The 15,901-nt window shown below is 39.5% G+C and overlaps 1 protein-coding gene and 1 non-coding gene across 2 annotated transcripts in view; both read left to right on the forward strand.

Annotated features, from left to right (window-relative positions):
• The first annotated feature begins 358 nt into the window (after positions 1–358).
• ACSM3 (acyl-CoA synthetase medium chain family member 3) overlaps positions 359–15,901 on the forward strand; it is a 28,051-nt gene continuing 12,508 nt past the window's right edge. Inside the window, exons 1-7 of the mRNA XM_017534331.2 lie at positions 359–623; positions 6,382–6,592; positions 7,911–8,118; positions 10,987–11,130; positions 11,565–11,721; positions 12,281–12,360; positions 15,542–15,665. Coding sequence (XP_017389820.1) covers positions 423–623; positions 6,382–6,592; positions 7,911–8,118; positions 10,987–11,130; positions 11,565–11,721; positions 12,281–12,360; positions 15,542–15,665 — 1,125 coding nt within the window. The 5' untranslated portion in view covers positions 359–422. The remainder of the gene's footprint in view (positions 624–6,381; positions 6,593–7,910; positions 8,119–10,986; positions 11,131–11,564; positions 11,722–12,280; positions 12,361–15,541; positions 15,666–15,901) is intronic.
• LOC119472104 lies at positions 15,079–15,184 on the forward strand. Its single transcript, XR_005201215.1, has one exon. It is a non-coding gene; the product is annotated as a U6 spliceosomal RNA (small nuclear RNA).

The following is a 15,901-nucleotide window of genomic DNA, read 5'->3' on the forward strand; positions in this document are numbered from 1 at the left end:
GTGACCCAGATTTTTACTTCTTTAGAAATGCATATAGGAGTCAATAGGGCACAGTATTCAGGAGAATGGGCTAGGACCTGATAGTTCCGGGTTCCAATCCAACCAATGCCTCTTACAAATAATTTTCTCAATCTGTAAACAGAGATGATAATAGTACCCACTTCACAGGGTTTCTCTGAGGATTTAATGATGAAGTATATATAAAACACTGAGCACAGTTTTTAGAACACAGAATGTGCTCAGAAAATGGTACTATCATGATGATTATCAATAATAACAAAACTTAGCCACTTTGGGGTATGGCTACCTTCAGGGACAGAAACAAATATATATCCTTTTTGCTTGTCTTTTAGATGGACTGGTCTCTGTGCAAATCCTGAGTGCTAAAAGATCCAACAAAACTGTTGCTAGTTCGTGTCACCATGAAGATGCTACGTTATGCCAAGCGTTTTCAGTGCATACCAATTTCTGGTTCTGTGAGGGCACTGCATAAAGATAATAGAACAGCAACCCCTCAGAATTTCTTCAATTATGAATCCATGAAACAGGACTTCAAACTGGAGATTCCAGAGTATTTCAACTTTGCTAATGATGTCCTGGACCAATGGACTGATATGGAAAAGGTATGGTGCAAGGGCCAGTCAGACCACAGTTTCTCAACTGGGAGTAATTTTACCCCTAGGTAACATCTCTAATGTCTGGAAATACTTTTGTTGCTGTGACAGGGGTGGAGGCAGTTTCTACCCGTATCTAACAGGTAAAAGCCAGGGATTCTGCTAAATATCCTGTAATGCACAGAGCAGCCTCCAGAACAAAGAATTCTTTGACCCAAAATGTCAATAGTTCCATGGTTAGTTGAGAGACCCTGGATTACATAAATGTAGAATTCTAGGTTGACTTTAAAAAAACAAAAACAAAAAGGAGAAGCATGTAAAGTAATTCCAGGAGTCAGAAATGGTAGAAAAGAAGGCACAGATAAATCATTGAGGAAAATGTAAAGGAATGCAACGATTCTCACTTATTGTAAAGAAAAATGATCAGGCTAAATGGGAAATGATGTGGGCCAAAAGAAACGACATGGCTTCCACCATCTAGAAATAAGGACCCCAAAGTTATTATCTTTCTGTTATTTTTAGTTATGTAATAATTATACATACTTATGTGGTACAGAGATGTTTTTGATACATGTATAAAATGTGTAGTGATCAAATCAGAGTAATTAGGCTACCCATCATCTCAAACATGCATTATTTCTTTGTGCTGGGAGCATTCAAAATCCTGTCTCCTGGCTTTTTGAATATACACAATAAATTATTCTTAACTGTATTTACCCTACAGTGCTAGAGAACACTAGAAGTTATTCCTTCCATTTAGCTATAATTTTGCATCCGTTAACCAACTTCTTCCTATTCTCCTCTCCCCACTACCCTTCTCAGCCTCTAATAGCCACAATTCCACTCTCTACTTCTATGAGCTCTTTTTTTTTTGAGACAGAATCTCAAGCTGGAGTGCAGTGGTATGATCTCAGCTTGCTGCAACCTCAGCCTCACAGGTTCCAGAGATTCTTGTACCTCAGCCTTCCAATCACCCAAAACTACAGGCACCTGCCACCACACTGGCTAATTTTTGTATTTTTAGTAAAGACAAGGTTTTGCCATGTTGGCCAGGCCGGCCTTGAACGCCTGGTCTCAAGTGATCCGCCCACCTCAGCTTCCCAAAGTGCTGGGATTATAGGCCTGAGCCAGCCACTGTGCCTGACCAAGGTTTTTTTTTTTTTTTTTTTTTTAAGAGACAGAGTCTTGCTCTGTTGCCCAGGCTGAAGTTCAGTGAAGCTCTTTTTTTTTTTTAAGCTCTCACATATGAGTAACAACATGTGGCATTCATCTTTCCATGTCTGACTTGTTTCACTTAACATAATGTCCTCCAGGTTCATACATGTTGCCATAAACAACAGAATTTCATTCTTTTTTATGGCTGAATGGTATTGCACTGTGCAATACTATACCACGTTTTCTTTATCCATTCATCTGTTGATGGACATGTAAGTTGATTCCTTATCTTGGCTTCTATGTACAGTGCTACAGTAAACATGGCAGTGCAGCTATCTCTTCAATATACTGATTTTCTTTCCTTTGAAAAAATATCCAGTGGTGAGATTGCTGAATCATATGGTAGTTCTATTTTTAGTTTTTTGAGAAGGCTTTATATTGTTTTCTGCAATGGCTATAGTAATTTATATTCTCACCAATAGTGTTTAAGAGTTCCCTTTTCTCCACATCCTCTCAAGCATTTGTTATCTTTTGTCTTTTTGATAATAGCCATTATAACTGGGGTAAGATGATATCTCATTGTGGTTTTGATTTGAATTACGCTGATGATTAATGATGTTGAGCATTTTTTCATATACTTGCTGCCAATTAGTATGTTTTTTTGAAAAATGTGTATTTAGATCCTATGTCCATTTTTTAATTGAATTATTTGTGCGTTTTTATTTATTTATTTATTTATTTATTTATTTACTGCTGTTGAGTTATTTACATTCCCTGTATATTCTGGATATTAGTTCCTTGTCAGATGAATAGTTCACAGATCTTTTCTCCCATTCTACATCTTGTCTCTTCTCTCTGTTGATTGCTTCCTTTACTGATCAGAAGCTTTTTAGTTTGATATAGTCCCATTTGTCTGTTTTTGTTTTTGTTGCCTGTTTTCCTATCCTTATCCCCAAAATATTTGCTAGGGGAGTCTCAGAGCCTACTCTGGCTCAGAAGGCTGTCCGATTTTATTAAATTTATTATAAAATTTTTAAAAAATAAAAAAATTAAAATTAAAAACAATATTTGCCTAGACCAATGACTTGGAGCATTTACACTGTTTTCGTCAGTTGTTTTACATTCTGAGTCTTACATTTTAAGTCTGTAATCCAGTTTGAATTGATTTTTGTATATGGTGAGAGATAGGGCTCTAGTTTTAGTCTATTGTCATATGGATACCGCTGTTCCTCGCACCATGTACTGAAGAGGATATCCTTTCCTCAGTGTATACTCTTGGCATCTTTGTTGAAAATCTGTTGAATGTAAATGTGTGGGTTTATTTCTGGGTTCTCTATTCTGTTTCATTGGTCTATGCATCTGTTTTTATGCCAGTACCATGCTGTTTTGGTTACTATAGCTCTGTAGTATGATTTGAAGTTAAAAAGCATGGTGTCTTTATGTAGTTTTGGTAGAATGTCCTAGGAAGAATTCTTTCTTCTTCAGTTTTTAAAAAGAGTTTGAGAAGAATTAGCATTAAGGCTGGGCACAGTGGCTCATGCCAGTAATCCCAGCACTTTGGGAGGCTGAGGCGGGTGGATCACCTGAGGTCAGTTCACGACCAGCCTGGCCAACATGGTGAAACCCTTTCTCTACTAAAAACACAAAAATTAGCTGGGTATGGTGGCACACACCTATAATCTCAGCTACTCAGGAGGCTGAGGCAGGAGAATCACTTGAACCTGGGAGGTGGAGGTTGCAGTGTCAAGATTGTGCCATTGCACTCCAGCCTAGGCAACAAGAGTAAGATTCCATCTCATAAAAAAAAAAAAAAAAAAGTGTTAGTTCTTATTTAAAAGTTCAGTAAAATTCAGCAGTAAAGCCATCCCGTTCTGGGCTTTTTATTACTGATTCAATTTCATTACACATTATTGGTCTGTTCAGGTTTTCTATTTCTTCATTGTTTAATCTTGGTAGGTTATGTGTGTCTAGGAATTTATCTATTTCCTCTACGTTTTCCAATTTGTTGGCAGATAGTTGTTCATAATAGTCTTTAAGGATTTTATTTATTTGGGTCTTCTCTCTTTTTTTTTTCTTAATCTAGCTATAAATTTGTCTACTTTATCTTCAAAAAAAATTCTGTTTTGTTGATCTTTTATAATTTTTGCCTCAATTTCATTTGTTTCTGCTCTGATCTTTACCATTTCTTTCCTTCTACTAATTTTGAATTTAGTTTGTTCTTGCTTTTCTGGTTCCTTGAGGTGCATTCTTAGATTGTTTATTTGAAATCTTTCTGCTTTTCTGATATAGGTGTTTATGGCTATAAACTTCCCTCTTCACACTCTATTTGCATGATCTCATTGATTTTGATATGTTTCCATTTTCTTCATTTTCAAGAAATTTTTTGCTTTCCTTCTTAATTTTGCCATTGACTCACTGGTCATTCAGTATCATGCTCTTTAGTTTCTCTGTATGTGTACACTTTCCAAAGTTCCTCTTGTTGTTGATTTCTAATTTTATTCCACTGTAGTCTAAGAACATATTTGGTATGATTTCAGTTTTTAAGAATTTGTTGACATTTGTTTTGTGCCCTAAAATATGGTCTATTCTGGAGAATGTGCCATGTGCTGATGAGAAGAAGAACGTGTATTCTGTAGCTGTTGGATGAAATGTTGTATAAATATCTGTTAGGTCCATTTGGTCCAAAGTGCAGTTTAAATCCAATGTTTCTTTGTTGATTTTCTGTCTAGATGATCCATCTAATGCTGAGAGTGGAGTGTTAAAGTTGCAAATATTATTGTGTTGGAATCTATCTATCTGTTTACATCTAACGATATTTACATATCTGGGTGTGCTGATGTTGGGTGCATACATATTTACAATTGTTATATCCTCTTGCCGAATTGATCTATTTATCATTATATAATGACCTTCTTTGCCTCTTTTTATGTTTTCTGACTTAAAGTCTATTTCACATGATATAAGCATAGCTATTCCTACACACTTTTGGTTTCTATTTGTTTAAAACATTATTTTCTATCTCTTCATTTTCTATCTATCTATATTTTTGAGACAGAGTCTCACTCTGTCACCAGTCTGGAGTGCAATGGTGCAATATTAGCTCACTGCACCCTCCACCTCCCAGGTTCAAGCAATCCTTCTGCCTTGGCCTCCCAAGTAGCTGGGACTATAGGCACGTACCACCATGCCTAGCTAATTTTTGCATTTTTAGTAGAGACAGGGTTTCACCATGTTGGCCAGAATGGTCTCAATCTCTTGACCTCATGATCCACCTACCTCAGGCTCCCAAAGTGCTGGGATTACAGGCAGGAGCCACCGTGCCCAGCCCTATCTACGTGTATCTTTACAGGTGGGGTGAGTTTCTTATAGGCAGCCTATAGTTGGGTCTTGTTTTTTATCCATTCCGTCAGTCCACACAGTCCATATCTTTTATCTGGGGAATTTAAACTGTTTACATTCAAGATTGTTATTGATAGGTGTTATTTTGTTCACCATAAGGGTGCCAGCAGTGGTTCCAGTGGGTCCCAGGCAGGATGATCCTTAGGCTCCCAGAAAGTGTGCATGAGCACTGGCAGTAGTGGCGGTAAGCCTCAAGTGGGTCAGTCCTCAGGTCCTTTGGCAGTGCACATGGGTACTTGTAGTGGTGGACTGCATAGGCCAGTCCTTTGGTCCTCAGATGGCACATGCAGGCACAAAATGGCTCTGCCACTAGAGGGGGCAAGATCATGTTCATGGCAGCAGGCTCAGGAAGGCTGCTCTCAGGCTCTGGGGAGTGTGCTTCAGTGCCTTACTTTAGGGCGCAGCCTCCCTGATGTGCTGGACTTCCTGTTCCCTGGGGTAGAGTGCTGTGTGTAGGCTCGGGTGCAAGTGGCCTGGTTATGTCACTGGAACCACCTGGTGTTGCAGTGCTGTAGCTCTCTAGGTGAATGTGTGTGGATGTCAGCAGGGCCTCAGGGATGTGGACATGCAGGGGCTATTGGCCCCAAGGCAAGATGGTGGTAGCTCTGTTTCTAAAATAATGTAGCAGCTTGGGTCCTGGGGTTTGTGCCACAGGGACCTAGTATGGTATGAATTTCCTCTCTAGAACAATCTTATGCTGTACTAGCGTACTATACTATATAGCTTTTACTAGGCTCAGGACCTGTGAGGGCTGAGGGGCTCTCCTGTAGGTAGGATTTCAGGCATCTGTGGTGGGAATGTGGACTGCTGAGGATCTTCCATTTACATTTTCCCGAGAATACGGAGTCCCTCTTGGCTCTGAGTTGATCCTGGCCAGCTGCTGTTCTTTCTCCTTTATGCTTTCACCCTAGTTTTCAGGTCTTGGAGAGTTTTGTCACTTCCTTGCTAAATTCCTGTGTTCTCCCTTTGACATTCTATTTGTCATGTGGTTATCTGCTCACTGTTTTGGTCCTTCTGATAGGATGTGAGTACTGGGCATCTTTAGTCATCCATCTTGATGATGTCTCTCCTAGAGATATTTCCCGATACTCCATGCATGTTCCAACTAATGACTTGTGAATTTTCTTCAGCTAATATATTCCACTAAGTCAGCTGACCCAGAAGTTAGCTGTATAACAACCTTTAAATCCATGACTGGTTTGTCTTTCCTCAGGCTGGAAAGAAACATTCAAATCCAGCCTTCTGGTGGATCAATGGAAAAGGAAAAGAGGTGAAATGGAGTTTTGAGGAACTGGGATCTCTGTCCAGAAAACTTGCCAATGTACTTTCAGAAGCCTGTACCCTACAAAGAGGAGATCGAGTAATTTTGATTCTGCCCAGGGTCCCAGAGTGGTGGCTTACAAATGTGGCCTGTCTGCGAACAGGTTAGTAATGTTTGCTTTCTGATCATATTTAAACCAAGCTGGATGGGAGATTTTCCTAAATAATCATAATATATTTATTTTGGTGTGGGCTTAGTGTCAAAAAATATCTTTAAATTATATAAAAGTGTTAAGTCATGGTAGGCTAATTCCTTATCCCTAGGTGGAACATCTTTAAAGGATAACCTTAGAATTACAGCCTCACAAAAATTGTGTTGCCCTGATTAGAAAGAAAAGATATTCTAAAGAACCTGGTTCTGCCTTCTGGTTGTTAGTTTCTTGAAGAACCCTGCTGGAGAGAACTGGTCCTTCCCAAAGTAAAATGATGAGCCAGTGTCAAGAGTCCAGGAATGGCAGATATATGTTCCCCAATCTTCTTGCCTGCTGCGTCACCTGGGAAGAGTAAAACCTATTGTAAAGTGAATAACCTCCATCCCTGTCTTAAGGGTCTGGAATCTAAGGGTGGTGGGGCCCAGGAGGCAGATTACATATTTTTGAGAGTCCATTTATCCTTTGAGAAAATTATATCCAAAGCTTACTGAGCACCGTTCTAAGTTCTTTACATGTTTTAACTCATTTAATCCTCTAATTATCCTATAAGGGAAGTATTATTATTATAATATCATTTTACAGATGCAGAACCTGAAGCTCACAGAGGTGAAGTGGCTTGTCCAAGTTCCAGCTATAAGTGTGTCTGGCTCCAGGACACTCTTAATCATTATACTTTATCTTACAGTTTAATATACAACCAGCAGGAATAGAACCACAGAAAAGATGCATGCCTCCACCCTTTCCTTTGGAAAGAAATTATAAAACAATCATGTACATTTTAAGAGGCACTAAGTTGAAGTGGTCAAGTCCACAGTTCTGGAGTCAGGCTACAGGGTTCAATTCCTGCATTGTCACTTACTACTTAGGTAATATCTTGGGCAAGTTATTCATAGTTTTTTTTTTTGTTTTAGGTTTTTTTGGTGGGGACTGAATGAGTTAAAACATATAATCAAATACTCAATAAATATTGGGTAATATTACTTTTCAATCAAAACTTTCTTCAAGCTCAAAGTTATGGATGGTCTTCAAGTAAAGAATAATTATTGAGTATTTAACATGCTTTAATGTTAGGCCAAAAGGGTCATAGACTCTGAAATGACTTGAAAGGCAAAAGCAGATAAATGGAAGTAAGACAAATAGATACCTTGCTAGTAAACTGACTAACTCATTCTGAGAAATACAGAATGTATGGATGTTATCTACACTACTCTAACTAACATAATGAAAAATAACCTTTCTTCTAAACACCATTTCTTTTCTGCTCCTTTAGGGACAGTTTTAATTCCAGGAACCACTCAGCTGACCCAGAAAGACATTCTCTACAGACTACAATCTTCAAAAGCAAAGTGCATTATCACCAATGATATTTTAGCCCCAGCAATAGATGCTATTGCACCCAAATGTGAAAATCTGCACTCCAAGCTGATTGTGTCACAGAACTCCAGAGAGGGATGGGGGAACCTCAAGGAGATGATGAAGTGAGTAGCCACGCTTGTTGCAGAACAGCTTCACAAAAGGAAAGGCAACAATAAAAAGATATTCAACCCAGTAGTGATTAGAAAAATGCAAATTAAAACAACAGGCAAAGGAAACAATTGGTAGTTATTGCTGTATTAATAGTGCTAAACTCTGAGGTGGTAAGGAGCTTGGGGTGCTTTTTGCAGGCTGGGATCCCCTGAGATGGAGATTGGTGTATAAGAAGTTTATTAAGGAGTTCTCTTGGTATTAACACCTGTGAAGGAAGGGTAAGAATGTAGGATTGGGTAGAGAAAGAAATTTATTTGCAATGTATTCCTTGCAAAGCCTTCAGTCAACCCACTGGGACCTCTGAAGGTTGAACAGCTCCCAAAGCTGTTCACAGGTAAGGCAATAGGTCCTGGCCTTTATATACCCACATTGGTCAGTAATTATGTGGGCTGTCCCTAGGAGGCAAGGCCTTTAACAAGGCAGCTCTCTTCAGTCAAGGCATTCTCTAAAGAGGGCTCCCAGCTCCTGTGGGGATTAAATCCTTCATTCCTGCAGAAGGATCTTGGAAGTGCATCACAGCATCAATCATAGAGCTGTTATGATCTCCCAGGGAAATTGATCACAGTCAGTCCTTCAGTGTTGCCTATGCCATTCCCTTGCTGACAGCCAACACTGGTATCAAGTTAAAATAAGAAAAACGCTTAATGTTAATCAGTGAAATTATAAAACTGAATTTCACTGATGTTCAAGCCTAGCTTGGGGGGCTTCCATGGGTTACTTGGAACTCTTGGCAAGTACTGACTATGACTTAGAATTGGGCTGGCAGCAAAGTCCTTCACTAGAATGAGCTTCCTATCTTTACTCAAGGATCTGGGAGCATGCTTGCAACTATAGACTTGTTCCTATAACATTTAAAATTGCTAATATTGAGTTCTTGCTAAAGGCCAAGTACTGGTCTAATAAAAATAATGTTGTAATTGCAATCATAGCTTATATTGATATGGTTATGTACCAGAAACTATTCTAAGGATTTCAGATATATTACCTCATTAAAACGTCCCAGCAACCTAGATACTATAATTACACAGATAAATAAGGTCAAATGCTAGTACCTAGCAGAGCTAAGTTTCAAACCCAGGCAGTATGGTTGCTGAGCCTACATTCCTCACTTCTGTATGTACTGCTTCTAGTAAGAGATCAGTAAGATAACTCTGCCTCAGGTTTTCAGGGCAACTGTGTTGATAACAGAAGTGATAGGAACATGACTATAAATACTGTTTTTAATTAATTAAGATAATTATTGAATCATAGACTGAACATTTGGTATAGCTCTGTCAGGTTTTGAAAACAGCTTTTCAGCCAGGTACAGTGGCTGATGCCTGTTAAATCACCACTTTAGGAGGCTAAGGTAGGATGATCGTTTGAGTGCAGGAGTTCAAGACCAGCCTGGGAAACAGAGTGAAACCTCCTCTCTACCTAAATAAAAATAATTAGACATAGTGAACCCTGTTCTCTACATAAATAAAAACAATCAGCCAGGCGTGGTGATACATGCCTGTAGTCCCAGCTACTTGGAAGGCTGAGGTAGGAAGATCACTTAAAGCCAGGAGGTTGAGCCACTGCACGCCAGCCTGGGCAAGAGAGAGAGACACACAGATAGAGAGAGAAACAGAGAGAGAGACTGCCTCAAAAAAAAACTAAGAGCTTTTCTATATTTCTTATGAATGGCCTGGTTGTTTCCACTCATTCTCATACACTTGATATGTATGCGTGCAGCTGCCCTAATGTGTGACTTGTATAGAAGTCTGATTATCCTTTGGAACTAAAAGGTTTTCTTTCTCTTTAACTGGAATTCTTTCTTCCCTGGATGGATGCTTTAGATCCTGTTTAGTCTTATTGTTTACTATATCCAGAACTATGTAGACACTCCTGTGGGAAACAGAAAAACCATCCTTTCATAGTTGGCAGGTTTTTTTTTTTTAGACAAAGTCTTGCTCTGTCGCCCAGGCTGGATTGCAGTGGCTCAATCTGCAACCTCCGCCTCCTAGTTCAAGCGATCCTCCCGCCTCAGCTTCCCAAGTAGCTGGGGTTACAGGTGTGTGCCACTGTGCCTGGTGAATTTTTGTATTTTTAGTAGAAACAGGGTTTCCCCATGTTGGGCCAAGCTGGTCTCAAACTCCTGACCTCAGGTGATCCACCCACCTTGGCCTCCCAAAGTGCTGGGATTACAGGCATGAGCCACTATACCTAGACTCAGCAAACATTTTCTGTAAAAGGGACAGAGAATAAATACTTAAGGGCTTGCAGGCCATATAGTCAGTCTCATCACAGCTACTCAACTCTGCCATTGTAGTGTGAAAGCAACCACAGATAATACATCAATGAATGGGCAATAACATTTACAGAAACAAGAGGCAGGCCAGATTTTGCCAGTAGGCTGTAGTTTGTTGAGTCATCAGTCCCCATGACTTTTACTAATATGTATTGTATTAACATACTTATTTTTAAAAATCACATTTTAAAGCATCCACAGGGGAGAGGAGGGAGAAATTCTTCCTTATCCATGATTGCAAGATCACAGACTCCTCACTCTGCTGGAGGTATGATAAAAATGCTTCAATCCTTCCTTATCATAGAATAAATAGCTGGGAAAGCAGCTATTATAAATGGGCTTTTGAGGACAAAGTTAAGTTTTGATTCTAGAAAGCACCTAAACGGAAGAGAAAGTGATGGCTTTTACCTTGTAATTCAAGCTAAGCCACTGGCACCTCATTCATGACATGAAGAGGTTCAAGGGGACAGCTTCTCAAATCTTTTTCAGTGGTAACCGTCTGTGATGCTGTGTTTAACATGCAGTCATTATAGTTTTTCCCTTGCAGACATGCCAGTGACAGCCACACCTGTGTGAAGACGAAACACAATGAGATGATGGCCATTTTCTTTACTAGTGGAACAACTGGATCTCCGAAAATGACTGGACACACCCACAGCAGTTTCGGTTTAGGATTATCTGTAAATGGAAGGTATACTTCCACAGAAGTGTAGCTTGAAGTATCAAAACTGCAAAAATGATGACTTATGTACTGGTCTTTTTTTGGGGGGGTGGGGGTGGGGGACAGAGCTTTGCTCTTGTTTCCCAGGCTGGAGTGCAATGGCACAATCTCAGCTCACTGCAACCTCTGCCTCCCAGGTTCAAGCAATTCCCCTGCCTCAGCCTCCCGAATAGCTGGGATTACAGGCAGGTGCCACCATGCCCAGCTAATTTTTTGTATTTTTAGTAGAGATGGGGTTTCTCCATGTTGGTTAGTCTGGTCTTGAGCTTCTGACCTCAGGTGAGTTGCTCGCCTTGGCCTCCCAAAGTCCTAGGATTACAGGCATGAGCCTGCGTGCCTGGCCATGTACTGGTCTTTTATATTTGCTTTCCTATGTACATCAGGGATACTCTTTGTTTCTCCAGGTTCTGGCTAGATTTGACACCCTCAGACGTGATGTGGAATACCTCGGATACGGGCTGGGCAAAGTCTGCATGGAGTAGTGTTTTTTCTCCATGGATCCAGGGAGCATGTGTATTCGCACATTATTTACCCCGTTTTGAGCCAACTTCTATTTTTCAAGTAAGCCAGAGCACAAGGAGGTCAATATTTAGCAGTGCATTAAGCAGTATGGCTGACAGAACTAATGAATAAAGCAACTTTCAGAGATCAGAGTAGACAATATAAGATATGTCACATCCAGAAAGTCAATAAGCCTGAAAAGATACAGTTGGCCCCCTCTATATCCACAGGTTGTGCATCCCCTGATTCTGCCAGCCACATATTGAAAATATTTGGGGAGAAAAACAAAAAACAAAATACAACAATTAAAAAAATACCATGTAACAAATATTTACATAGCATTTGCATTGTTTTAAGCAGTAGAAGTAATCTAGAGATGATTTAAAGTATACGGGAGGATGTATATAGGTTATATGCAAATACCACACCATTTTATATAAGAGACTTAAGCATTCCTGGAGCCAATCTTACAGACACTGAGGAATGATTCTACAAGAAAAAGTAAGAATGCATTTACATTAACATAAACAATGTTTAAATTGTGCTGTGCCAACCAAAGACATTTAAGCACTTATTAAAGTTGTAGTAAGACCAAGAGTTTGCTTTTTCTAAATTGCAGACACTCTCCAAGTACCCCATCACAGTCTTTTGTTCAGCACCAACTGCATACCGAATGCTTGTACAGAATGATATGACCAGGTAAGAAATGTTAGTAAATAGGCATTTAGTGGGGGGAGGGGAGAAGAGGAAGCTATAAAATCAAGGATCTTTCTGCCTGAAAACATAGCTCCAAGCCAGTAGACACAGGATTTAGCAATCTCTCCTCTTCCTCCTTCTCCTTCTTGCTTGCATTCTGTGAATGATAATTACTGTGTCCAGAACAGGCTCCCCTAAACAAGAAGAAAGTGAGGGTTCCACAACATCTATAGCTCCAAGCCCAGTGGTTATGGGTAAAAAGATGGTCAATCTTTTGGATGATGGCTTTCTCTGAGCTGAGAAAGTAGAGAACTTATTTCTGTTTGGAACCTTATCCCGGCAGATAGAAAATATGGTTTATATCTTTTATTCTATTGCTAATTCTATTTGAAAGGGTGCATTGGTAATCTGAAAAGAAAAACAACCACCTGTTTTCTTTGTTTTTTTTCTTTATTTCAGTAGGTTTTGGGGGAACAGGTGTTGTTTGGTTACATGCATGAGTTCTTCAGTGGTGATTTCTGAGATTTGTTGCACCCATCACCCGAGCAGTGTACACTGTCCCATTGTGTAGTCTTTTATCCCTCACCCACCTCCTACCCTTTTCCCGGAGTCCCCAGAGTCCATTGTATCATTCTTATGCCTTTGCATTCTCATAGCTCAGCTCCCAGCAGCCACTATTTTACTATATTCACAATGCTCAATACTCCTGGTCCCCAGATGTAAGGGATTTTTCTCCCACATTGACCAATTCTCCAACATCAGCTGAGTGTCCTATGATGTAATTCAATCTGACATTATCTCCCTGAAGACAGCATCATATCCCACAGGTTAATAACTCAGTCCCACAAGACTGTTTCCCACTTCAAATGCTAATCACAAGTCCAGGCTGTCAACTCCACATATGACCAAATGGCTATAAATCAAAGGTTCCTATGACCCTTCCTTGGGTTTAGTAATTTGCTATGATGGCTCACAGAATGCAGGAAAACACTTACTTACATTTTCCAGCTTATTATAAAAGATATGATAAAGATTACAGATGAATAGCTATGCAGATGAAGAGGTACATAGGGTGAGATCCACAGGATCCCAAGTGCAGCAGCTTCCATCCCTGTGGAGTAGGAGTGTACTACCTTTCCAGCACATGGAGCTCTCCAAACCTCATACCTCAGGGATTTTTTTGGAGGCTCCATTATGTAGGCATGATTGATTATTAAGTCAATCTCCAGCACATCTCCCTTCCCTGAAGGATGGTGGTGGGGTTGAAAGTGCCAAGCTTCTATTCCTGGCTTGGCCTTTCTGGTGACCAACCCCCATACGGGAGCCCCATATGAGTTGCCTCATGAGAACAAAAGACGATTCTATCACCCAGGAAATTCCACAGAATTTAGGAGCTCTGTGTCAGGAACCGGAGTCAAAGACAAAATATGAGAACAAAAGAGACTCCTAGCATACCCCTTGCTTGGGAAATTATAAAGGTTTTAGAAGCTCTGGGCCAAGAACCCAGGATGAAGACCCAATACAGGTTAAGTATCCCTTGCCCAAAATGCTTGAGACCAGAAGTCTTTCGGATTTCAGATTGTTTTAGATTTTGGAGTCTTTGCATTATACTGTTTGGGCTGCCCTAGTCCAAAAATATAAAACCTAAAATCCTCCAATGAGCATTTCTTTGGAGCATCATGTTGGTGCTGAAAAAGTTTCAGATTTTGGAGCACTTTGGATTTTGGATTTCAAGATTAAGGATACTCAACCTCTACTTATTTCCTGTTATATCACATATCACACATAAATATATTTAAATTGATGTTATTTAATTTTTGAATAGGAAATAATTCACTATTCACCAGTTGAAAAAAATTCAACAGGTATATAAAAATACATAGTGAAAAGTCTTGCTTCAAACCTTGTCCCCAGTCACCCAGTCCTCTTCCATGGAGGCAATCTGGGTTTCCAGTTTCTTGTCAATTCTCCCTGAAAATACACTAACTAATATGCATGTGTTCTCCTCTTCTCTATTTTTTTTTTTTTTTTTGAGACGGAGTCTTGCTCTGTTGCCCAGGCTGAAGTACAGTGGCACCAACTTGGCTCACTGCAACCTCTGCCTCCTATTCAAGTGATTTTCCTGCCTCAGCCTCCTGAGCATGTAGTATTACAGGTGTGCACCACCATGCCCAGCTACTTTTTGTATTTTTCGTAGAGATGGGGTTTCGCCATGCTGGCCAGGCTGGTCTTAAATTCCTGACCTCAGGTGATCTGCCCACCTCGGCCTCCCAAAATGCTAGAATTACATGTGTGAGCCACTGTACCCAGCCTCCCCTTCTCTATTATAAACATAAATGGCATCAAAAGATTCACACAGTTCTGCACCTTGCTTTTTTTTCCCTAACAATATATTCTGGCACTGTGCTGTGCAATATGGTAACCACTAACCACAGCTAGTTATTTAAATATAAATATTAATTAAATAAAAAATTCAATTTCTCAGTTATACTAGCCATGTTTCAAATGTTCAACACTCATATAGGGCTAGCATATACTGTAGTGGGTAGAGCAGATTACAGAGTACTTCTGTCACGACAGAAAGTTCTGTTGGACAGCACTGTCCAAGAGCTTCCTCATTCTTTTTTATAGCTGTATAGTATTCCATTGTATAAATATCTGACAATAAGTTTAACCAAACAATTGGTAAACTTTTCATTGCTGATTTAACGTGTTTTTATGGTGCTCACTTTAGCAGCACATACACTAAAATTGGAATGATATAGAGCGATTAGCATGGCCCCTCCTCAAGGATGACATGCAAATTTGTGAAGCATTCCATGAAAATATAAAACATAAAATAAAATAAAATGTTGTTATGGGGTACCTTTCCTAAGACTAGAATGACTTTCTTTGTAATAAATTATCTCCCCTGCCAAAAAAGGGGGAAGAAAAACTAGTATTTGAGGTGTTCTAATATCATTCTATGATATTAGAATGATTTATCTTTTTAATATAATTTTTATTTTTAATATTTGTGATTATATAGTAGATGTATATATGGGGTAAAGTGGTTTATTTTGTGCTAGGGAGAGGAATGAAAAGGCAACTAAAACATTTTACATTGAAGTTCATAAGAAATAATCCTTAATTTTCACTTCTCTCCACTTTTCCTCCTAATCTAACTGACCTGTTTTCTGAAAAGCTATAAGTTTAAAAGCTTAAAGCACTGTGTGAGTGCTGGGGAACCAATTACTAATGATGTGACTGAACAATGGAGAAACAAGACGGGCCTGGATATTTATGAAGGATATGGACAGACTGAAACGGTAACCTGACCTCACTGAAAAGACATAGCTGGACTCCATTTAGTCAGACAAATAAAAACCAAAGCGTCCACTGTATCCTTATGATTATTTGAGGTATAGGAGTGGAGTGGTTAGAAAATGTTTAAAAACTATTGATTGCAAGAACCCAGTTGCAAAAAAGCTCTGTTAACAGATAGTTGCTCAAATAGCTATTCATTGACAAACACCACGGTTAATGGATCAGAGTGAGGGAACTA

This window comes from Cebus imitator, unplaced genomic scaffold (genome assembly GCF_001604975.1).
Source record: "Cebus imitator isolate Cc_AM_T3 unplaced genomic scaffold, Cebus_imitator-1.0 Scaffold85, whole genome shotgun sequence".
NCBI classification, from domain to species: domain Eukaryota; kingdom Metazoa; phylum Chordata; class Mammalia; order Primates; family Cebidae; genus Cebus; species Cebus imitator.